The following is a 24,423-nucleotide window of genomic DNA, read 5'->3' on the forward strand; positions in this document are numbered from 1 at the left end:
TGTCCTGTAGCGTGCTTGGGTCATGTCTGTATTTTACTTTTACTTTTCTTGGGACACGGCTTGGGTTTTGTTGACTGTTAAGTGAATAAAACTCTACTGCATCAAAATCTAATTCTCTTCAGTGCTTGATTTGAAGACTCTATAGTTTACTTTATATTGGTGTATTAAAATACTGTTAAAGAGGTAAAAGATTGAACTTAATCTCCAGCCCAGTCCGGGTTTAAAGTTACATGGCTGATATGCCACTTACGATGTAGTTTTGAGATCACTATCTTTCCACCCACCTGGACGTCACAACTCAGTGACCTACAAAATGTTAAATGCCCAGAACTCTCCTTCTGACCACTGGCCTTCAAGATGAGGGGTAATACTGTACTGGATACTGTAGATATTCAGATTTTGACCAGATGACGATGCTAGATGAGGTGTCAGAGAATCACTTTAAGTTATTACCATGCATCTCTGTCCCACACTGCTCTGTAATCTGTTTTATAGTTGTAGCAACATTTCACTAATCAACAAAAATATGAACATGCTGGTCCGTACCGGGATATTTCTCTCATCACGTGTTTGTGTTTGAAAATAAAGTTATGTTAGGTGATGAACAAACTGTCTTTTAGTTTCCGATGTTACACAATCTGACCTTGAACACATCATGGTAGTTGAGTGACTTAAGGTTTCATTCAACACCACTTGTATAGTTTCAGAAACGTATGGTTGTCAGTTACAAATCATTCTTTTCACTCTTTTCATCTCTGAAAACGTTCTGTTGATTAACGGAGGTAACTTTGTTATCATCCTCCACACCATCATGGGATTTGATTGGCATGTTTGAAAATGCAATTTGAGTCAATAAGTAATGACCCACAGAGGCTGTGTGTGTGATCAGATTATACATAGCATAACCCCCCTGTAAAAACATCAACATTCACTATTTAATTCACTAAAATTAATTTGTCAAATATAAAGTCAATGTGGAATCTGACTGACCATTCCTCCAACTCTGTGGTAAATAGAAATACAAACATTCACCATCTGGTGAACATGTTTTCATATGGTCACTTCCTGTTCTTAGTCTCATTTGATGATGGTGAAAAAATATTACATTCTGTGAGTTAAAAAAAGATTTAAAAAAAAGAGTTAAAAAAAGATTCATCAGCAAATTTAACTCTTGTTTTCTCTTGTTTAACTCTTGAGTCAAAATTTCTATCCTTCCCGTCTGTACACTTTAAATATAGATGTCTGCTTTTATTGATGTTTTTACAGTAATGTTTCCTGTGCAGCTCTACACCCAGTTTAAGGTATGAGTAACAATTACCCTGGGATCAAAGTTTGAGAATTGACTCAGACTCGACAAAGCTGACTGCAAGTCTGCATCTGACCAAGTCAGGATCTCCTTACAATAAAAGCCTCACTCTCCTTATCTGATGTGGCTTGTGCTACTAAGCTGCAGTTGGAGCTGCAGTTCAACATGCCGGTGCAACTCTAGTTTCAGGACAGAAGCTGTGGGCTGCACCTGGGGTGTGTGCAACCTCAGACACAAAATGAAGAAGTGAGATAAATGAGCAGAGGACGACACACAAATCTGCCTGCACAGCCAAGTTAAGTGTGTCAAGTTTCTGCCTAAACTGTGTGGTTTTGTGTGTGTGTGTGCGTGCATTTTACACTAAAGTGTGCTTGAATTTAGTTTGTTGTTGATTTATCTTTTACCCCAAAAGAGGAAGAGATTTATGGTGCATAGTTAATCAAGCTAATTGCTGCCTGTTACAGTGTGTGTGAGCATGTGCGTGCGTGTGCGTGCGTGCGTGCGTGCGTGTGTTCATTTGAGAGTGTGGTTTAGTACTATACGAGATCAAACATAATCCAATTAGCCACAGTCACATGAGATGATAAATTATCAATCTGACATCTCTGTTTTCCTACAGATGTGTCTTTTCAATAACCTACTGTTTTCTGAGGTTTTGATTGAAATGTTGAGCTCATTCAGAACTATGACAGGGAAAAGTAAACGGTTTATAAACCTCTGAGAGGTTTCATACCAAACTACGATATGATACTCTCCTGCCTGTCAGGTCACAGCAGCCTGTAAACTGCTGCCACAGCCTGAACTAAACACAGAGAGGCATCTTTCAGTCAGTATCCTGATATCTACCACAGAACTGGAGCACAGGAGATCTCTGCAGTCTCTACCTCTTGACTGCAGCTGTAGCACCCAGAATCTCTTTTATCTTTGCTTAAATCTTTTTTTTTCTTTTAAAATGGTATATATGTCCGTTTGTGCTTTCATGTTTCACATTGCATCTATTTTCTGGCAAATAAGGCGTTAATAGCCAGTGTGTGTGAAATGAGCTCCACTAAAATAAACTCTTCGTGTTTTGCTAATCCCTTAATATTGTTCCTTTGAAAACAGGAATAAGACATAGGGATATTTCCGTGGTGGCGGCTGGTGACGTGGTGATTAAAATGTATTAAATTCTCAGGGTTATGGTCAGGTTCATTTTAATCTTATAGGATAAAGTTGGGTTTTATTCAGTGTTATGTGAGTTTATGTGTCATGTGGTTGGATAAATGTGTGCAGCATACAACGTTACCGTCTTTGCAATGTATTTGTTGGTATTATTTAGACTACTGAGATTATTATTTATAATCCAGCAATCCTTAAATGGAAGAGGACAAAGCACATCAGTCTTTAAAGGAGCTATTTGTAGCTATTTGTTTGCGTCATCAATTTATCCATCATCAATTTAGCGTGTGTTGTGTGAATGGAAGACACTTTTTCTTGCAAACTCGCAAGACTCCTGGTGCACTCGTGAGTTTGCAGGAAAAATTATTATGTAGTTATTTCAGCACCACTATTGACTTAAGAACTCTGCTGTCTGATGCGATGCTGATTTTTAGGCATATTGACCAGGCTGTTGTTCACATGTGAATCAGAGCTATGGTCTTTGACCTCTATTCTTGCCCTCTTTACTTTTCCAATACAAAAGCCCAAGCCATTTATTTAACTGTAAAATCCAACACATTGTTCCTCGTAACTAGTAACCTGCATGTAGGGTCCGTCATATCTCGCGCTGAGGCCCGAGATTCGGTTGCTACGCTGCTGTCTTCTCTTCTTTTCTTCTAAGGAAGTTAGTGTGCTAACCAGCTAGTGCTGATAGCCCCTTGTGATGAAATTTCGCATCTGTCATAGTGCCTCAGTTATCAGTCAGAACTTTTACTTTCTTCCTGTGACCTCTCCTGTCAACCGAGCAATTCTCAGTGATTTATAGTTTGAGGAAGTAAGCAAGGTACGCTTCTTCATTTCCCTTCATCCTCTGTCTTGTATCTGTTGAGTTGGGTTGTCACAGTGATAAAAACCTGCTGGTTTTCATTGACTTTAACAGCCAGGTATCATTATGTTTGGTATTATCTTGTATGTAGGTGTGTGTGTGAGCGCGTGTATTTGCCATCACAGAGGTCCGTGAAAGGAAAGACCCTCTTTACAGTGTTAGGCAAGTGTAGGCTATACCCCTCAAGATGGAAATGTTGCTGTGGATAGGCTGCCTGCAGCTTCCGCTGTGACGTCCAACTCGTGTGTGTGTATGTGTGTTTGTTGGTTGTTTACTTGTGACTTGTTGGGTGACTTTCCTCTCAGTGACCTCTCAGACTCACACACTGACACACACACACACACACACACACACACACACACACACACACACACACACACACACACACACACACACACACTCAGACTCAGACTCAGACTCAGACTTTTTGAAATGAGTGGAGTTTCCACTGTCATTGTTGCTGTCATTGTAGCCTATCTGTCTTTGACCCACTAACTTTTTGTGCCTCTACTGTACTTCACATGTGCACACAGAGATGGTATGACTAGACAGGTTCCACTACTTACTATTAACATGCTCTGAAACTTTTGCATGTTTCATTTCTAACAAGACATGTTGTGTAATAATGTCCATCAAGGTACTGTACAGGTTCATGTATCTGCTCTTTACGATAAGCGTGACTAAAGTTTCTCAGAAACACATTTCTCAGAAGACATCAGACTTTTGTGGTGTCCCGTGCAACTTTCTTGGGTGATCACAAAGAAAACACTTCACTTCTGTCTCGAGCTGTGTAAAACTCTCATGTGCATGCATGCTTATGTCACACATGAACACTATATGCACGATCGAGAGATTACAGTTTGCAAGCAAAATTAGGTATACCATGGTAAACAGATTTGCATGATGCATGAAGGGATATTTTTGATACTGAGTTAGTCATCTATGACAGAATCACTTGGAGAACTAAACCTAGAGAACACACCACTTAAATTCATGTCTCTGTGTTTTAATCCAGCACATTCTGTATGAAGACTATTACTGTGATGGCACATTGTTATTCACAACACCATATGATTCAAATAGACAAGTGTCTGGTATTGGAGACAAGACCAGAGGTAGGCCTGTGAAAATTGAACTAAGAGTCTTACTGGTAGATTTAAAAGTCCCATACAGTCGAAAGATTCAGATTCAGATTCAGATTCAGATTCAGAATGCTTTATTTGTCCCAGAAGGGCAATTCAATTCTTACAGTCACTGACTTAACAGGACAAACATTTATACACATTTACATTCTCAAACAAGGGAGCACAGTATGCAGCAAGTAGGGAATAAAATAAAATAAAATAAAATTGAAAATAAGCTAGAATGAAAACCAACTTAAAAGAAAATAAAAACAGCCAGGTAAATAATGCACATGGGAATCCTATTTGCATTCAGCAGTTTAAAGGGTTCAACATTTTGGCAAATTGGCCCATTGCCATAATCCCTATAGTCATTGCAGTAGGTTCCTTACCTTTAATTGTCGATGCAAGCTGTTTTTAGAATGGCGGAGCAGAGCCGCAAGCTGCTCAGAGCTACGCTACAGAGGCTAATGCGATTTCTTGGTTTCCCTCATCAAACTAATCAAATACACAATCCAACAACTCCAAAATGCTCTTGTGGACAAGTTGTGACCTGCACATTCACCACGCTATGAGATAATAACAGAAGGTTACGAGTTGTTTTAGAGGTAAATGCAGAGACAGCTTGCCGATTGATTGAGTATTTGATGAGTCTGATGAGGGAAACCAAGAAATCCCATTAGCCTCCGCAGCGTAGCTCTGAGTAGCTTGCGCCTCTGCTCCGCCGTTATAAAAATAGCTTGCACTGACAATTAAAGATAACGAACTGCTATGACTATAGGGATTATGGCAATGGGCCGATTTGCCAAAATGTTGAACTATCCCTTTAATGGCAGAGGGGATGAAGGGGGTTTGTTTTCCTGGGTGGGGGCAGGTAACACCGACCTGACGGCATGGGAGTGAATTCTTTGGACAGAGCATGATCACTGTTGATGATACTTTGGGCTTTCTGGAGGACCAAACTCTCTCAGAGACAGTTTAAATCAGTCAGCAGCACTCTAGTAATGTTACAACAAATTCTGACTATGCTGTTTGGACAATTTCTGTCTTTCACCGTCAAACCGTCAAACCAGCACAAAAACGAGAAAGTTAACAGGCTTTCAATATATAAAAGGTACACATATAGGTTTTTGATACATCAAAGGACTAATAAGGTTTCCTCTGCAAGGTAGATGTTTGTGTCCCCTGATTATCAATCAGGTCAAAGTTCTATGTTTATTGAAAGTGTCAAAACCTCAGTCCCAGGAAATACCAGGTGCAAAACAAACACGTTACAACTGCACAAATTGTGCTGCATATGTGTCTTTTGTTAGTTTGTGGAGATGGGTCTGGGTTGAAGTTCGATTCCCGGCCTCTGGTCCAGTTCTGGTTCAGTTTTAGTTAGTACCTTGATCTCAGCAGCCTGACATCTCTCCAGGAAAAAAAAACCTCTCAGGACAAAGATACTTTTTCAGTTGAAAGTATTTCCAAAAAAGGCACTTATTGTTTTGGGAAGACACATTGCTGTTGAGGATTTCAATTTTCGTTATTATTGAGTCTTGCTATTAAAAACTCAGGGTCTGCCTAGAAAATAAAGGAGGAATGAGTGACTTTTTTTGTGATCCTCTTTGTGAAAGAGCAGGGTTTGGTTTTGGTTATGTTGTCTGCTTAAAATAAATATGTGTCTCATAAAGTTAAGACGGTTGTTTATGACCACCCTCCACTGTGACCACAACACCCCAACTTTCCACTGAGCCATATCAATGTCAAACTCAAAGGCGGACCTTTGGTTGAGCAACAGAGCACCGCCGGCATCAAAATATCTCCGTTTGTGAAGTGTCAGCTTCCATTACAGTTCATCTGACGGTGGTTCGAATTTTCCGACAAAATGAACGTCATGTTTTGACAGAAGCTGCGGCTACTGTCTGCCGTCTGGTCATATCCTTCATCCTGTCGATATTGTTTAGAGAATATTTAGAGGTGCTGTGCTCCTGTGTCCAGGATGGTGTAGGGGTCTTAACGCTCCTGTCACTCTGGCTCCTGACTCATAATTTTGGGGTCTAAAGTGTCCATCAAATGTCCATGTCTAAAACTCTGTCTCTGAGGTGGTGGAGTTTCCATTGTCACCGTAAACTACCTCTTCTCCCCTCATTGATAGAGTGCACTTATGACTCTATTCTGCTTCAGGGTTGACAAAATATGAATGGGAGTTTCCTCCTCAAGAAGTGGGCGGGCTGTCATGTCTAAACTAAATCTGGAAGGTGTATGTCTGTGAAGTCTCTTCCTCTGACTACAGAGCCTTTCTGCTGCACTTTAGCACCTATTTTGTGTTGTTCTCTTTTCTTAATCTTTATAGCTCAGAGCTGTGGTGCTTCCCTACTGACCACCTGTGAATCAAACACTGGGCGGGGAATGTGACATGCATTTCCTGTGATTTTCTGCTAAAGTTAGCACCATTGCCAAAGGTGCCTCTTTCCGCTCAAACTAGTTCCGGGGTTATTCTTATATTGATCACAAAATGTATCTTCATAAATCACCAAGATGATGATGATAATAAAGCAGGGGATGTCAGTCAAGCCACAAGCTGTAATGTTGATTTTAGGAAATAGCTGCCTTAAATAATGATATAACTAGGATAAAGTGCCCTGATTGTGCAACTTTGCAAGGGAGGGATATTCTGAAGTTGTTGGTGCGGAAGCTTTTATGTCTGGGAGGAAATGTCTCTCTCGGCTCTATACTGTACAATCCTTCTAAAATGATGATAGTGGCACTGCTAAGTAACATCAGCACATTAGAGTACAATACAGAACAAACTATGAACTTGGTTTCATTTATAAAATGATCATGGGGAAGTCATCTTAAAAATAATGTGAAATAAAGAGAAGTGTCGCCACACTTTGGTATCACACTTTAAAGGTCAGCATGTGCGTGCATATTTGCCTGCATGAATACATGCTGTAAATGTGTGTGTGTGTGTGTGTGTGTGTGTGCGTGTGTGCGTGTGCGCGCGTGTGTCTGAGCGTGAGCGTTAGCTTCCGTACATGTATTTTTATGTCCTTAATGTCACAGTGGTGAGGAGGGTTTGTTGCACTCCACTGATCCGGACAGTAGCAAACATGCAAATGAAGCCCTGCTGGCACACAACTCAGATACACCTCACTTACAATGTGCTGCTATCAGATGACTGTCAGCTACACAGTAAAAATATTAACATGGTTTATGTGTTGTTGTGTTTTCAGGCCCGTAACAAGCAGAATGGAGAGCTGGCAGCCATCAAGGTCATCAAGATGGAGCCAGGTGAAAGATTCTCCTCTCTTTTGATCTTTTCAGGAAACAGCAAAACTCATGGAGCATCCTTACATTTCTTTCAGCTACCTTGTAACCCACTGTCAGTCTTCTACTTTTCTCAACATGTATTTATAGCATTTATAGCATTTCATAACATCCAGTGCCAAAATATTAAATCAGGCTGCTGAAAAACATTCCTTGTGGTTTACTAAGAATCATGCAGTCTGTGGCAAGTGCATAGTCGATCTGGTGAAGGTCTTTTAATGGAACACATTACCAGCTCCCATACTCATTAGGATTCCATTAAAGGACGTTTTAACAACATACTGTATGACACTGCAGTAAATGCAAGGCAGAGTGAAAAATAAAAGAGAGCCTATATTTTCCCTTAGTGGTATAGCAACAAAAATACAAAAGTCAAAGCGATGAGACCAAGCTGATTTATTCTGTTTATAGTATCAGACATTCTTATGTAGGCCTAAGCCATGCAAACATAACTCAGTTCTTTAACCTGGGAGTTATACTCTGATGTGCACACACCACTAACTAAAAGCACTTAGTATCTGTTTTATGTGCAAGTTATTTTGAGGATGTTTATTGCTCAACAGCTTGTTGAGAAGTACTGACATGTAATCACACAGAAAATGAGGACTAGTTTGGATCTGTGGTCATGGTAACAGCTACATGCATACCCACTGACTACAGCTGTTCAAAAAGTTCACTATTGTAACATAATGATGTCACACTTGAATCAACTAATTAATTCAAAACACCTGCAGAGATTCTGAGCCTTTAATGGTCTGTTAGTCTGGTCAATTAGACTGTTGACCTGTCGACTGAATTCTAATTTAATGAGATGCAAATGTATGTAATGTGATGATGATAATAATCATGCATCTTCTCTTTCTGTTTGGTTCCGCAGAGGATGATTTTTCCATCATCCAGCAGGAGATCGTCATTGTGAAGAGCTGCAAACACCCTAACATCGTAGCATATTATGGCAGCTACATACGGTAAGCTGCTGTCCCTCAGCTTACTCTCTCATTCATCATAGATAACTACAGCAGATAACTTTCCCTCTCCTATCTGCAGGGCCAATAAGCTGTGGATCTGTATGGAGTTCTGTGGAGGAGGCTCACTCCAGGATCTCTACCATGGTGAGGGAGTGGTGTCTGTATGTATGTATGTATGTGTGTGTGTGTGTGTGTGTGTGTGTGTGTGTGTGTGTGTGGCTCATATTTGCCTTTAAGATCTTGTAGTTTTGGCTAGACTGAAACAGCAGGGTTAACTGTTGCAAATGTCCCCAGTTGACTGACTTACTGCAGAAAAGGGGAGGAGCACTTCCAATACACTGAGGCAAGGCTCAGTGTAAATTACATTAATTGCATGTGTCATTATCACTAAAGAAGGCAGAGGAATGAATACAGATAAGACACACCGAAGCATAGAGAGCAGAAGAGAAAAACTGTGACAGCTGTGAAATCAGGATTTGACTGTAGGTGGTCCAGGCACATGTAAAAAGATGTATCTGTGTCGTTCTTATTATTGATTTACAAGCACCAGTGCTGACAGAACTTCTATTCTCACGATTAAGAGTAGCAAAAACATCTTAAACAGCAAAACAAAACAACTCAGCAAAAATGGGTAAAACCAAAACAAGATCTGTGAAGATAGGAAATGCCTTACAGCCTGCAAACATCCTGAAAAGCTAAGAGCAATGTCATACTTGTTGTTGATAAAGCCTAAAAGAGGAGGCGTGATCTCAGTGACCTCCAAAATCTGACCTTAAAGTGGGCGTAAAAACCAATGAGCATGTGATTATTAACAACTTTAAGATTTAGGCTCCAGAAATCCCCCTCCTACTAACTGCCCAGCTGGTTATTATCTGCTCACTCAAGGACGGACGTTCTACAAAAGAGTGACTGATGTCAGGAGATCTTTGAATGATACTCACTCTAAACCTGTAGGAAAGAAGACATAATGGTAATACTGTAGGCTAGTTTGGGTTTTTTCCTGCTCTCTCACTGTCTCCGGCAGACACAGGAGATCAGCGCCATATATGGTGATGCAGGCAGATTTCAGTGGCACTAAGACACAGGTGCACACACTTTTACATATAAATGGATCAATTACAGGTGCTACCGTGTGTGTGTGTGTGTGTGTGTGTGTGTGTGTGTGTGTGTGTGTGTGTGTGTGTGTGTGTGTGTTTTCACAAGCAGATAGTGGTTGAACTTGCACTCATCATTCTCTGGAGAGTCTGTTGTAAAGTGGCCCCTCTGCCACTGTTGAATAAATACAATTTTTGGTGACCATCTCTTTGTCCTTTATGTATTTTTGTTTAAACCTTTGCATCATGTTATCATGACTGGTACACAATTGTTTTTTTTGTTTGTTTTTTAGGCTGCTACACCAGTTATAAACCTTTGATAAATGATATGCAAAATTATGCAAGTACAGTATATTACTGTCGTAATGACCATTGTTCTAACACACTTATTTGCCTTTTATACTTACTGTATTGTGCAGGAATTTAAATGCTGCTTCTCCATTAAATTATCATTGACGTTTAACAAAAACAATTGTGTTCCACAGTGACTGGTCCTCTGTCTGAGCTACAGATCGCCTACGTCTGCAGGGAGATGCTACAGGTAATTATTCATTTAGGTTTTATTGTTCATCATCTAAAACATCTCACTATTGATGATGATGTTGCACATAAACCCAAAACCCCTTTATTCTTTGTTTTGTCTTGGAAATTAATTAAAAAAAAAAAAAGTTTAAAAGTTTTTATTTTTTTGGTGAGACACATATTTGTCACTTTTATGATGTTCACCGTTTGTGTGTGTGTCTGTTTGTGTGTGACTAGGGCCTAGATTACCTGCATGCACAGAAGAAAATCCACCGAGACATCAAGGTGAGCATGTCAGGCAGTGATTGTTTATTGTACAAGAACTTCCAGAAGATGAAACATTCATATTGCTGAAAAACTGGGTCACTGCAACAGCAATAGAGGGAGATGCATGTAAGAGCATGAATCACTGAAATCATGTTTATTACAGCTCATAGACAATATTTTGTTCTGTTGTGTTCAAATATGAACATTAACATTTGACAGATTTCATGCTCTTAGACTTTACACCATATATCTTAATCCTGAAAAAGTCGTTTACAAATGAGCAATGCACTATATGCAAATAATCAACTAACAGTTAAATGCTGAGGGAAAACAAATTAATTGTTGCATCTCAGCTAATAACTTTTTAAAATGGTTACAAGTACTGTTGTGTAAAATCTCAACAATAAATAAAGTCCATGAAGTGAACCAGATTTAGCAGATTGTTTGGATCCTGTGTGGGTTCACTTAAAGATCACTGTGTGGGTCTTAGTATAAATAAGATACGTCTGTGGTTGTTGTTTGTGTTCATGTTTATCTTGCTCTCTCTTGCCTCCAGGGTGCCAACATCCTCCTCAATGATCAAGGCGAGGTCAAGCTTGGTAGGTGGATGTTTGCACTGTTGTGCACCGTGCAGGTGTGGTTAAGATGAGTAACGCGCTGCAAGAGTCACGGCTCAATGAATTAACATGTCTCTGCTGTGTTGTTGAAACACGGCTCATTTGTACGTTGTGTAAAGACTGAGTGTACCTCTATGTGTTTCCCTCTGGTTGAGAATTTACCTTGTAGTGGTTCAAGTCCGGCATTACAAAACATTATTTCATTTAAAGGCAACTTCTGACGTTTGTATTTCCCCATACAGTAGTGACCTATGTTAATCCAAGAAGATTTTTTCCTTGTACATTAGAAATACAAACATTTTCTATTCTAAACACGAACCCCTTCACGTATGACAGGTTTTGAATGATGCCTAATGTGGTTTTCATAATTTTTTTATTTTCTCTGTTGTGTAGCTGACTTTGGGATCTCAGCTCAGATCACAGCCACTCTTGCTCGACGGATGTCCTTCATTGGGACGCCATATTGGTAAGGTCAAAACAAAGCGCTGCAGGTGGCTACTGGTGGTAAACTAACATACACTCCACAATGCATTACTGTATGTGTATTACAATATATAACACCACACTACTGTTCTGCTTATGTTACTTGTGATATTAAATCATGCTGTTGTTCCCGTCCTGCCCTCAGGATGGCACCAGAGGTGGCAGCAGTGGAGATAAAAGGAGGCTACAATGAACTATGTGACATCTGGTCTGTGGGCATCACAGCTATAGAGCTGGCAGAGCTACAGCCGCCGATGTTCGATGTCCACCCGCTACGGTAAACACACACCGAAAGACTAAAGCACATGTGCACCTCCACATACACACAGGTTAAAAACAATCAGGATCATTATCCACTCTGACCACCAATCACAAATGAGCTAATTTCATGAAGGACATTATAGAAGTAGTTATCTACACCATGCAGCTGTTGCCTAGTGACAGCTAAAAGGAATAGATGTTCTGGTACAGTATATCACTAGGGTCAAGTGCAAGTCCCATTAAAAGGCTAGGCGAAATGCCAGAATAAGTCATATATTCTCTGGCATTATTTGTTCAGGTTTTGAAATAACATTTCTGAGATGTTCACTGCCACACTGATACAATAGCAGTGAATAGAAATTAATTTTCAGTTTCACCTGTAGCATCTCTGTCCAGACGTTTCTGAGTTACTGTTGATAATGGGTACTTTAGAAAGTAGTTTAACAAAAAACGAGATGAAGATGAACTTTCATTCCAGTAAAAAATTGTTCAGGTCAGTGCTCGCAGATAGAAAGAAGAGGCCAGCACGCCATTTGCGTGGCGGAGATGGAACATAACCGCGTGCACCTTTGCCGCAGTGAAAAGCTCAGTACAATGGAAATTTCTGATAGACCCAGTATGAAATTGGAAATTAATCTTGTGTTGGGCCTTGATCACTGTCACAGTCATACACATGGACGCACCACAGATCTCAAACTAAATGTTACACTCAGGAAAACTCATGTTTCCCCCTGCATGTGGACACGTGCATACAGAGAGTACCTGTATCTAAACACACCCAAACTGATTGGTCTCGTTATAGAAGACAAACAATCAGGTTTCCACCACCCACACGTCCGGTGAGCGGATGTTCACACGCGTTGTCGCACAGTCTCACAGTCTTTCTGTTGAATGAAAGGCGCTGTAGTTATGGTCCAGCCCACAAACTGTGTCAGCTATAGGACTGACCAGGCCTGTGCAGATACCTGTGTAACATTCATGGACATTATTTAACAATTGCTGATTGTGCTTTTTCCTGTAGTGTCCTGTTTCTCATGTCCAAGAGTGGCTACCAGCCACCAAAACTGAAGGACAAGTCTAAATGGTAAATAAAACTACTACCATATGTTATTATGCAACTTCCTGGACTTGTTTATCTGTTTCTGTATGTTTACACAAGTACCTGCTGTTAGCGTATCAATGTGACTAAATTAATTGTGTGTGTCTGTGCACTGCATATAATTATGAAGATCTGTATAGATTATACAGTTGTTTTTACTAAATGCTGCTAACACATGTCCTGTCTGCAGGTCGTCCACTTTCTATAACTTTGTCAAGGCCATGTTGGTGAGGAACCCGAAGAAGAGACCCAGCGCCTCCAAGATGCTCTCAGTCAGTACTTTTCACCACTTCCTCATCATGTTTTCTCTGTGTCTAATTGACTGATCAGCTGAGCTAAAGACAAGCTGTCAATTATGACTATTGATTATAATTAGTATCTTTTCATTGTGATATCGGTGCTGATGCTGAATTGTGAGGGACAGTTTGAGGGACATATTACAGTTTAAATCTTGAAGCAGCTTTAATCAGTATTGTTACAGCTAAACAATACTGTAGCTGTCCGGCTCACAGTGAAACTGACTGGAAAGGAAAGCTAATGTTGCTAGTCTGTAACTGCTGAATCTCTGTCATGTTTGAGTGATTTCTCAGGCCTTGACTTTAACTGGACTGGACAGAGCTTTTTCAGTCTTTTTCCTCTGGTTACCTGCTGTTTCTGTTCATCTGTGCTCACTGCCTCTTCCTCTGTCCTGTGTGTCCTCTGTGCAGCACACATTTTTGACCCAGCAGGGCCTGAACCAGGATCTGACCCTGGATCTGCTGGAGAAGTTCCACCACCCTGAGAAACTGAAGACCTGCCTGGTGACAGAGGACGATGACATGGAGGTCTGAACCATATTCTCTTTTACAGTTCCTTTGTTAACATTTTGATGAAGCATTATAGATATTTTAAGAAATCTGTTTATAGCATCATGAGATACAATATTAACTATTATTTAACTACAGTATATTTCTATTTTCACCAGGCTTTTTGGGGTGGGACTGATTTGATTTCCCATTGGAAATTAGTTGCAGAATAACATCTTCTAACTGATGGTGGTGTAACCAGGTTTTTATTGTTGATTCAAGGTTGTAATTCCTGGATCTTTAAGGAGGATCCAGTCTATCAACAAACACAACAGAGCTGAGAGGACGAACTCTGACATAAGCTGTAAGAAAACACACACTCTGTCACTACATGTCCTTGTTTTAATATAATTCTGTCAGATATTTTTCCCCAATATTTCCTCACACAAATATCTGTATTTACGAAAGCAAATATGTACATATTCACCTTTGGAAATATTAGCTCACAAAAATGACAAAAAAACACGTTCAATATAGAGTCTGTGTATGTACAATATATTACAATACAATATAGTAAAAAACAAAAACAAGCTCATTATAGCAAAATTCACTCATTTTGTGATCTTAACACATTTGTTTCTGTCCTGGTCACTATTTTTAGGTGATGAAAATGCTGGTGAAACAATATATTCTCTATTTTGCTCTTTTTTTTAAACGTTTCTCAAGGTACAACATTGTGGATGGTCACTGAAATGTAATGATATATATATTATATGAGAAGTGTAAGTGTGTTAATTAGTTTTACCTGTGGTTCTGTCAGTGGAACAGATCTACACTCAGAGGCCTGTGAGGAAAGACTCACCGAATGTAACGGTAAGATTATGACACATCAAATGATCTTGATGATGAATTAAAGCTCAATATGTAAACCTCATACATACTTACAAACAACTCACTATATATTAAATTTGGCATCCCAAAAAAAGTCTTTATACATTCTATATTAATATGAACATACAGCACATACGTAAGTGTGATACATAAAAAACACAATTGTACATCGATTAAAACCTAATGTATTATTGCATGCACATTTTACAGTATATACTGTAAAATAGTAAGTGGTAGATAAATATAGTGTACATGAATTACACAGATGTAAAAATATATAGACAGATATGTCCAATCCATATTTATCCATGTTAGTATTTCAAAGTGAATATTTCAAGGTTGCAGGTACAGGGAAAGGCAGACAATAATAAGCAGAGGTTCAGTTTTACTTGTTATGTTTTGTAAATGTCAACTAGAGGTGCAGGACTCCTCACAGTTGAACTTTATGTGCAGGAATCCCCAATTGTTTTCTTAAGCATAAAATCTGAATGTATTGTTAGCGGAAAACATTTACTTTGACACAACCTGATGTAACAGTGTTTTTCATGTTGTGGGTGCTGCTCTCTCCTCATCTGAACCCTCTTCTTGCAACCCATAGTCTCCTGTGACACCTTCTTGAAGCATTAAAATATATCTATATATTCAAACAGGCTTTGATTAGACTGCCTGAATAAATTCTCCATTTTATTATGTTGCCTTTTTATTGTTTTATTTCTTCAACTTTTGCTTTATTATTTTTTATGATGTAAAGCACTTGTGATTTTTGTGTTTGTGGCTGTGTATATCTTGTTTTATGTCTCTAAACTTGTTCTCACTGACTGTAAGGTCTTTGATTACATTATTGATGTCATGTGTTTGTTTTTACAGTTAAGACCTTCAATAGGACCAACAGGCGGTAACAAGAGTCCAGTGAGGTAACTGCATCTCAGATCAGTCACAGACCAGAGTCACATTCAACACCCATATCTGGGTCAAATATTTAATCGCTCCGTTCCCTTTCTGTCTCAGGGATGAGGAAACGGACTCAGACGACTATGATGATGTGGATGTGTAAGAAAGCATCACACAATGTCCCCAAATCAACATTTAACAAATCACCACAATTTTTGAATGATTAATTCCAAAATAATTCTACTGGACTGCACTGACACCTTCTCTCTGTCTTTTTTTCACCTCAGACCCACGCTACAAGCCAAGAGGTAAGATGAATGAACACAAACTCACTTTTACATCATTTTTCATCATTTACACACCAGACTGAAGCAACACTCTCTCTGCCAACAGTGGCCTAGCTGATGAAACCCCTCCTCCACTTCCACCAAAGGTGATTATTGACTCGACAGGGGCAAATCTATCTGTGTTACAGAGCAATTATCTTTGAATCCAAAGCCTTATTAAAAGTACATCTCTATTTTTCATTTATGGTTACAACAGTTATGACATAATTCTTATATTTGATTTATCATTTATGCAAAGGCTGTGCTTTAGCAATTAGGTTGTGCGAGATTTAATAGCACATTTCTGAACTGCTTACAATAAAGGTTATATCATTTTAGTATTAAATCTAAATTACCATGTTATCTGACAACTGATTAGTACATTTTATCATTGTGTGATGAACCTGTTCTCCTGCAGAGGAGGTCAATATAATCTTTTCACAGACTCTTAACTAATTGAACCTCCTCCCACTGTGTTACATGTAATAGTGTTAGATAAGAACATTAGGCAGTTTATACTATTAAAAATGTAACAACATTCAACATTCATCATTTAGTTTGTTTACCAAAAACATTGTTGTGCGTGTCGGTGTTTGCAGCCCAAAGCTCGGACCAGCTCAGAGGAAAGCATGGCAGGGGAAGAGGAGCGGTCGAGGAAACCCTCCTCTCTGTACGCCCCCGCCCTCATCAGGACCTCCAGTGGGACACAAGTCCGACCGACACCCACACCACGATCCTCACGATCCTCACGGCACTCAGGTGGGCTGCCTCGCCATCGATCATGTAAATATTATATCAGTCAATACAAACATGTTTTTTGGCAAACTTTACCAACTTCTCAAAATAACAGCAAATCAAGTTTGATTCTCAACCAACAGAAAACAAGTTCCCAAGCATTAGGACTTTTTGTTTCAGTACAAACATGGTGCTTTAATTATTCAAAAACATAAAATATGTATGTTTGTGCTATATTTCATAGTCTTCTTCGCACAGCTTTAATGTTAGTTGATGTTGAGATGACCCAAAGGTCCAACAGCAGCACTGCAGTGTATTGCAACCAGAAGTATTTCAACAGTTAGTTTGAGGAGTTTCCTCCTCAGCCGTCACTCTCACATACACATCCAGACTATGGAGAAGAATCACTAACAATCTGTCAAGGAAATTGTTTTGTTTTTTTATCTTCTATACTAACTTTTCAACGAGTGGTCAACTTTTTCCATATAAATGCAGTGTTGGTTTACTTATTGTATGTTCATGTGTGTGTGTGTGGTCCAGACCCTGTGTCCTTACCCACTCAGTGTAACGACACACCCCCAGACCTCCTTCCTCCTGAGCTTCCTCCTAAAGGCATACGCAGACGACAACCTCCGTCAAAGGTAAAGGTAGAAATCAAAATTAGAAATCTTTCTGAGAAGGCATTGACTGCATTTCTCCTTTTTGTACTTGGATGTCTGTCTGTAGACATAACCGTCCTCTATTATAACTGTTGCCCAAACATGAGCTTCTTTGAGAAATAAGAGATGGAGTTCAGAGGTCAGTGAGTGTGTAACAGGAGCCAAATGTGCAGTTAATGGTTGAGATTTACAGGTGCTAATATTCAGATGTAGATTTTAGAGGAAAATTAGCTGCATGTTTTTTTTCCCACATCTTCTCTAACTCCTTTACAACGTGTCCTGACGCTCAGCACTGACTTTTCCTTTGTGTTGTCAGGACCCTGCTGAGTGTGCCAGCCCTGTCATGAAGAAACCTCCTGTGAGTCAGACCCTCTCCTCCCCTCTTATCTGCTCCGCTGCTCGGTGTCTGAGTGAGATGAGGGGTGATGTTTGATGTTTTCAGACTGTCTTCTGAACATTTTCTTACCCATGGGAAAACAGCTATTTCAATTCAGCAGGCTCCATATTTATTATCATATTATGAGTTTGGATCTTGAATTTTTGAGCCACAGCAGATGAAACTGTTTCGGTCTTTGTGAATATTAAACAAAACTGATAATATCTCACCTTATTGAACTTTACCATCCATAGATAAATCGGATACATATACATTTATTCTGCTATAAGAATTCATATTAAAAACAAAGTGAATGATTTTGACGTGTTCCTCTCTCCTTCCAGGTCTACTTTAAGAAGGTCTTTCACGGCTGTCCTCTTAAAATAAACTGTTCCACCACCTGGGAAAACCCAAATAATAAAGGTTGTATCATTAAAGATTTCTTGGCTCTTTTTATCTTCTTAACAAACTTCTGTTGTGTGTCAGTCTGACCAGCCTGTGTCTCCTCTTTCACCTCAGACCAACATATGATCCTGGGGGCGGAGGAGGGGATCTACACTCTTAACCTCAACAGCTCAGAGGCCACGATGGAGCTGGTAGGATCTTTATCTTTGCTACACATCTATCTTTGGTTTATAAATGAAGAGAAAGAGAGAGAGAGAGAGAGAGAGAGAGAGAGATGGCTGAAGAGAGCACCAATATTATTCTGCCAATACACATGTTCTGGTTTAGTTAGTTACCTCATTCTGGTCAATTTCTCTCTCTTAAAGGTGTTGTACAAAATATTAAAGACTTAAGTATCGATGTAGTGCTGTCACACTTTCACACAAAAGACAAAAACAACTTGAAAAGCCATGAATGTGCTTTTGAAAAAGACACTGCTGTTGAAATGAGGCAGTGAATGAATAGATGTCTTCTCTGTCTCTTGCAGTTGTATCCTGGAAAGTGTACCTGGGTCTACACCATTAATAACGTCCTCATGTCTGTATCAGGTAAATTAACAAACCATCCATTAGGACTTTGACCCTCAATTACCTGCTTCTGTTCTTGTCTCTTCCATGGGAGTGTCCTGAAAAACCATCTCACTGGAATATAAAGAACATATTGAGCAGCTGCTCAGAAAGTAGAGGATGTGGGGCGGTGCGTGGCGCAGTGGGTAGAGCGGCCGCCCCATGTAGAGGCTACAGTCCTCGCCGCAGGCGTCCCCGGTTCGAATCCCGCATCGGGCAGACCTTTCCTGCGTGTCATTCCCCCTCTCTCTGCCTCCCCATTTCCTGTCTATCTCTACTGTCATCACTATCAAATAAAGGCAAAAAGCCGAAAAATATACTTAAAAAAAAAAAAAAAGAAAGTAGAGGATGTTTTAATTCATCCCGACTGTGTCTGCTGTAACTCTTTATGTATTTGCTGACAGTGAGCACCGTTAAAAACCAAATTAAAAGGACTTCAGCAAGGATGAAACTGGTCACATTTGTCTGCTACGATATTCAAGATGTCAGCAAACCTACATATTAATCCTGTTGAAACAGAGTAGTTCAGTGGTCAGTGTTGTCACGCTTTCTGCACATTTAATACTACGTCAGGTGGTGTCGTGGATCCGTCCTGTTCCTCTGAGATTCAACAAGATGAGTCAAATAAGACTTGATAACTTTCAAACAGCCTCTGATTCTGTGTTGACAGGTAAATCACTGCAGCTTCACTCCCATTCGCTGAAGGAGTTGTATGAACAAGCTCGGAAAGACCAGAGAATGGTTGCCTTGCCGACTCACAGACTGTTACCTAGGTAACACTGGACCCTCACTATGTCTCATTTTGTGTGTGTTTGTGTGCGTCTCTCTCTTCTGTTTGAAAAGTTTGTCTCAAAAAAACTTACCAACATCTGTTCATGCCAATCAAAAAATGTCTGTTTCATCTGCAGGAAATATGCTGTGACGTGTAAAATACCTGATACAAAAGGCTGCAAGACCTGTTCAGTCGGTGAGACCAAATACTGCATTATGGCAAAATAAAGTCATCCTTTTTTATGTATGTGCAGAGGCTGTTTTAGTGAATCTGCACAAAATAGTGAAATAGTATCTGCGTGTGTGCTCCGATGTAGTTTAGAAAGCTGTTGTGGTCAAAATCTTTCTACATTTTATTTCTTCTACACTTCTCTGAATCCATTTAAACCAAAGTAGCTGCACACACCAGTTTGAGAATTCAATTTAGACGGGAAAAAGATCGCTGCGGAGTCACAGTGTTGACAGTTTGACAGTGTTCAGAGAGACGAGCAGCTAAAGCTTGTGTTGTGTCTCATCTCCTGTAGCAGGCAGCATGCAGCGAGGCTGTGTGTTCCTGTGCTGTGCTCTGGAGTCCAGTGTGGTGCTGCTGCAGTGGTACGAACCCATGCACAAGTTCATGCTCATTAAGGTATGAATATTTAAAAAAAATAATAATCATTTTGTGCTCCATGGTTTGTGTCCTCAGGAAAGAGAATGAAGCAGTTTATTTAGGTTGATCGATGTACAAGTGTATACATTGATTTGATGTTGCTTCTTTAAAGGTAAAAAGTGGAAAAAATTATGTTTAAAAAATATATAATTTTCTGTTCTTGTAAAGTTCACAATTGTTTTTCCTGTATCGTGAAGTTTGTATATTAAAAATCTGAGTAAAAAAGCAGACAAATATCATGCTGTGATGAAGTAGTATACTGTAGCCTGATGCTGTAGGCTCATCTTTCTGTCTTTTAGATTTTATGTTTTTTATTGGACTGTTAACTCTGACAGCAGCTAATAACATGACTGCTGCCGGGGAAATAGAGTATTTTATTGTCACCATTAAATTTATGAGTTAGCTTTAGTCCTTTGATCATAAACTGCTTCTGGTTTTGAGGGCAGACACACTGATGCCCTCGGTTATACATCATGCTGTGGCTGAATGTTTGCTTTGTTTGCCGCCCTCTTCAGATAAGAAACTAAGCTAAACATCCACAGACAATTAACGCAGATTGGACGCTGGACTTAAATATTTTTTTCCTCTTTCATGCATGCAGCATTTCGACTTCCCCTTGCCCAGCCCTCTGCGTGTGTTTGAGATGGTTGTGGCACCCCAGCAAGAGTACCCACTGGTGTGTATCGGTGTGTCTCGAGGCTCCAGCCCCAGCCTGCCAGTCAATGTAGAATACATGAACCTCAACTCCAACACGTCCTGGTTCACCAGCTCCGGCCTGGGTAGGCTGATAACTGCATTATTACGTATATCATAAAGTCCTTAGTATACAAGGAGCCACAAACACAACATCATGATATGAATCGTCATCCAACTTCACACAACCACACTTCACTCTGTTGTTTTTGCTGTTGATAATGTTGCGTTTGGGTGCGTGTCCTTGCAGAGAAACCTTGTCCGGATGTTGTGCAAGTAAACCAGTTGGACAGTAACTCACTGCTCGTCCTCTTAGAAAGTAAGTGATACAAGTTTCTTTTAGTGTCCATTAATAACTAACAGACTTAGACTAACACATAACACGAGTACCCATGCATCATCAATTAACTACAGTCTCAAACATACCACAGAGCTACTGTAAGAGTGTGCTGAACATTATCAGCTTCACAGACAGACCCTTATAGCTACACCACTATGTTGAGTTGCATTAGATTATACAGGTTGTTAATGTTAACGTGTCCACACTCCCAAGTTAGGCTACTAGAGGTCACACACTCTGTGATGGAGTAAATTATTTTATTGTGACACTGCGTCTATGTTATTACAAGTTTTACATTTTTAAATAAGCTTTTTTCACTAAAGGCACAAAAAAATCCTTCTAAGGTTGTAATGTTAAAACTACCTATTTAATAGGAGAGCAAGAGTTCAGATAAAGTCTATGCATGTATGGATTGATGGTGGCATGAAGAAAGGAAGAATGTTCAGCGATCGTAAAGTGGGTGTTTGCTTGTTAAACAGGGAAGACAGAACTTACAGCTCTGCTCGTAACTGCTGGTGGCTTGTGTGTAGACTCTATTGGCGCATTTCCACTAGCACGGCTCGGCACGGCACGGCACGGCACGGCTTGGTTGTGTTTCCATTACAACTGAGTATCACTAGTGCCGCCGTGACGTCATTTACACGGCGCCGAGCAACGCTCTAAACTCTGTAAATATATAACTTTAGCAACATTTGAAACATTTTCAGGCGAGAAAGTAGTCGTTTAGATCCCCAACGTGTTGAAAAACTGACAAAATACCAGCTGTTTACAATTTTGTTTCAACGAAGTCGGCGTTACTAAAGCTAGCCGTAGTGAGCAACGCACTTCCGGTTATTTTCACAAAATAAAATACCCGTTGCCTTTTATCATAAGGAAAGCCATTACGATAGAATTGGTGCTTTTACTTTGTAAACAGGAAGTGAACCTACCCTCGCTGTAGCTAGCTTTAAACCGCCGTTTTGACTGCTCTCGTCCCGTTAACGGCATTTAACCGTTCAATATGCCTTACCGGAGAGTCTTCCCAGCTCTGAGATCGGCCTGGTTCATTGTAAAACATTTATTTATTGATGTAATGTGGTGTTTTCTGTGCGTAGGCTGACCCCAAGGCAGTGCTGCTCTTGTGTCTAACCACAAACAAACTGCTGCTACAGCCACAATTGTTAGATTTCATCAATGAGACCAACATTTAAGAGTTTAACCAGCCGGTGGTAAACCTCTTAAAAGCCATCGGGGAAGTTAATTAGCGGTCTGTTCTCCTCGGGGTGACGGTGGTAGGCTGGCCGGCGGAGCACGTCAGGAGCCGGGGCTGCTGCCTCTGTGGTGTCGCGGTCGCTGCTCGGACCTGGAGCTTCACTTCTCCGAAAAACATCGGGGCAAACTTCTAAACAGCCGTCGTTTGGATAAACTAACCGCACATGGGGATCTAAACAGTTACTTTCTCGCATGAAAAAATATTAAAACTTAATAAAGTCACGTAATAACAGAGCCAGTCTAAATATTAGAAATTCTCTGGTAATAACAGCTTCAGCAGGAACATTTCTGTTGTCGGTCGTCGCTTCCAGTGACGACACTCATCGGCCAATCAGTGGAAGGCAGTCGGCTGACGTCACGTTTTAGTAACGCTTCGGCTCGCTTGGAACCAGGGCTGAGGTGATACCAAAAGTGTACCTGGTTGCAGGTAGCCTACTACGTGCTAGTGGAAACACGCAAATAGCGCGCCGAGCCGAGCCGTACCGAGCCGAGCCGTGCTAGTGGAAATGCGCCATATGGTGTTGTGTTTCTCTACCTCTGTACTTCCACAGTAGCTGCTTACATACCAAGTCTCTCTCCTCCACAGAGTCTGTACATATAGTTGACCTGAAGGGGGAGCTGAAGAGCAACAGACCTCTGACATACGAGGCCATGTTCTCTCACGATGTGGAGTCTATAGGTGAGAAGATCCACTGAGGAACTAGTGATGGTGTACTCTGTATATGATGAGAGCTTAGCACTGACTCTGTCTGTCTGTCTGTCTGTCTGTCTGTCCAGTGTATTTTGAGGACACACTGTTGGCAGTGTGGCGTCACGGCTGGCAGAGGAGAGCACAAGGTTTCACTGAGGTGCTGGAGGACATCACTGACCACAGGAAGATCTACAGACTGGTCCAGTCAGACAGGTACAGTATGTTTCCACTCTCTGCTGTCCTGTGTGTTAAATGTTAGGTGGCTTAAATTCCTGCAAGTGTTGCTGTTTTATTTGTCTGCTCAGACACAACAGCCAAACGTATTTAGGCCTACTCCACTTCTGCAGCTTCTGTTTATTACTTTATTAAGATTGTCTTCATGTGTAGGCAGGTTTAAACTCCAGTTAATCCATGCTTGACAACCTGTGACCCTCTCACTGCAGGATGGTGATTTTGGAGACACGTCAGACCGAGGACCAGTCGGGTCTGTCCAACTTGTACGTCCTGGAAATTGCTGAGAATTACGTCATGCTGCCCTGAGTCTCCGGTCTGAAAGGGCATCATGGGAAAGTCCCAACTGTGTGAATGCTTCTACCCAGGATGTGCAGCATTCAACAAGAGGAGAATGGACAATTGGGCGGCAGCATTTGTTTATCATCATGTGTCACCGTAAACTTTGATGGACAAGGATGTGTCTCTGCCACAGTGTCATTATCTACTGGGAGAGGAATGTCAAGCGGATGTGATGGCAGGGAGTTGGAGATTCATACTGACCTGAGATGGCTGATGTGTTGTTGCCTTTATCCCTCAATGTTGGGGGGGAGTATGCTTTTATTTATGCTCATTTCTACTTGATGTGAGATGCAGAACAATCTCTTGAATCCATACAGCTGAGAAAACCCTACAGTGAAACAAAAGAGTGTCTACTTTTTCTTGCCACAGTATTGATCACAGAAGCAGCTGCAACATGTGGCTTTTTTTTTTATATAGCAACGCCACATACAAGCTTAAAGGACTGGAGCGGAGCAGATCAGCACCGCTGTTGATTGTTTTTTTCACCTGAGTTTGTATGACAGTATTGGATCAGAGATACACTTCTTACTGCAGTTACACTGTAATAAAGTTAATTAATGCAACAAGGGGTGGACTGTATTGACCTTGGATCATCTTACTTAAATCCCACCAGCGGCCAAATGCTTTCATCACTGCTTTATGGAAAAGTACAGAAGGAGATCAGTGAGCACAGGTTGTACTTGATCTGTACAGAAAAAAGTCAACTGCT

General features: G+C 40.4%; 1 protein-coding gene across 3 annotated transcripts in view; it reads left to right on the forward strand.

Moving 5' to 3' along the window:
* Positions 1–24,272, forward strand: part of map4k1 (mitogen-activated protein kinase kinase kinase kinase 1) — a 35,380-nt gene extending 11,108 nt beyond the window's left edge. For 2 of the 3 annotated variants that reach the window (XM_085795686.1, XM_085795684.1), the window contains 31 exons: positions 7,669–7,726; positions 8,640–8,730; positions 8,810–8,874; positions 10,310–10,365; positions 10,584–10,631; positions 11,170–11,212; positions 11,624–11,696; positions 11,859–11,990; positions 12,996–13,058; positions 13,264–13,345; positions 13,781–13,897; positions 14,141–14,222; positions 14,679–14,731; positions 15,617–15,663; positions 15,758–15,799; positions 15,928–15,948; positions 16,034–16,073; positions 16,566–16,749; positions 17,242–17,342; positions 17,677–17,718; positions 18,081–18,159; positions 18,256–18,332; positions 18,668–18,728; positions 19,417–19,519; positions 19,655–19,713; positions 20,042–20,145; positions 20,768–20,945; positions 21,110–21,178; positions 23,037–23,129; positions 23,228–23,354; positions 23,585–24,272. In XM_085795686.1, coding sequence (XP_085651812.1) covers positions 7,717–7,726; positions 8,640–8,730; positions 8,810–8,874; positions 10,310–10,365; positions 10,584–10,631; positions 11,170–11,212; positions 11,624–11,696; positions 11,859–11,990; positions 12,996–13,058; positions 13,264–13,345; positions 13,781–13,897; positions 14,141–14,222; positions 14,679–14,731; positions 15,617–15,663; positions 15,758–15,799; positions 15,928–15,948; positions 16,034–16,073; positions 16,566–16,749; positions 17,242–17,342; positions 17,677–17,718; positions 18,081–18,159; positions 18,256–18,332; positions 18,668–18,728; positions 19,417–19,519; positions 19,655–19,713; positions 20,042–20,145; positions 20,768–20,945; positions 21,110–21,178; positions 23,037–23,129; positions 23,228–23,354; positions 23,585–23,681 — 2,439 coding nt within the window. In that variant the 5' untranslated portion in view covers positions 7,669–7,716 and the 3' untranslated portion in view covers positions 23,682–24,272. The remainder of the gene's footprint in view (positions 1–7,668; positions 7,727–8,639; positions 8,731–8,809; positions 8,875–10,309; positions 10,366–10,583; positions 10,632–11,169; positions 11,213–11,623; positions 11,697–11,858; positions 11,991–12,995; positions 13,059–13,263; positions 13,346–13,780; positions 13,898–14,140; positions 14,223–14,678; positions 14,732–15,616; positions 15,664–15,757; positions 15,800–15,927; positions 15,949–16,033; positions 16,074–16,565; positions 16,750–17,241; positions 17,343–17,676; positions 17,719–18,080; positions 18,160–18,255; positions 18,333–18,667; positions 18,729–19,416; positions 19,520–19,654; positions 19,714–20,041; positions 20,146–20,767; positions 20,946–21,109; positions 21,179–23,036; positions 23,130–23,227; positions 23,355–23,584) is intronic. The other variant, XM_085795685.1, reaches the window with a different exon arrangement.
* The last annotated feature ends 151 nt before the right edge of the window (positions 24,273–24,423 follow it).

This window comes from Trachurus japonicus, chromosome 13 (assembly GCF_045865225.1).
Source record: "Trachurus japonicus isolate A0001 chromosome 13, Traja_1.0".
In the NCBI taxonomy this organism is placed as follows: Eukaryota; Metazoa; Chordata; class Actinopteri; order Carangiformes; family Carangidae; genus Trachurus; species Trachurus japonicus.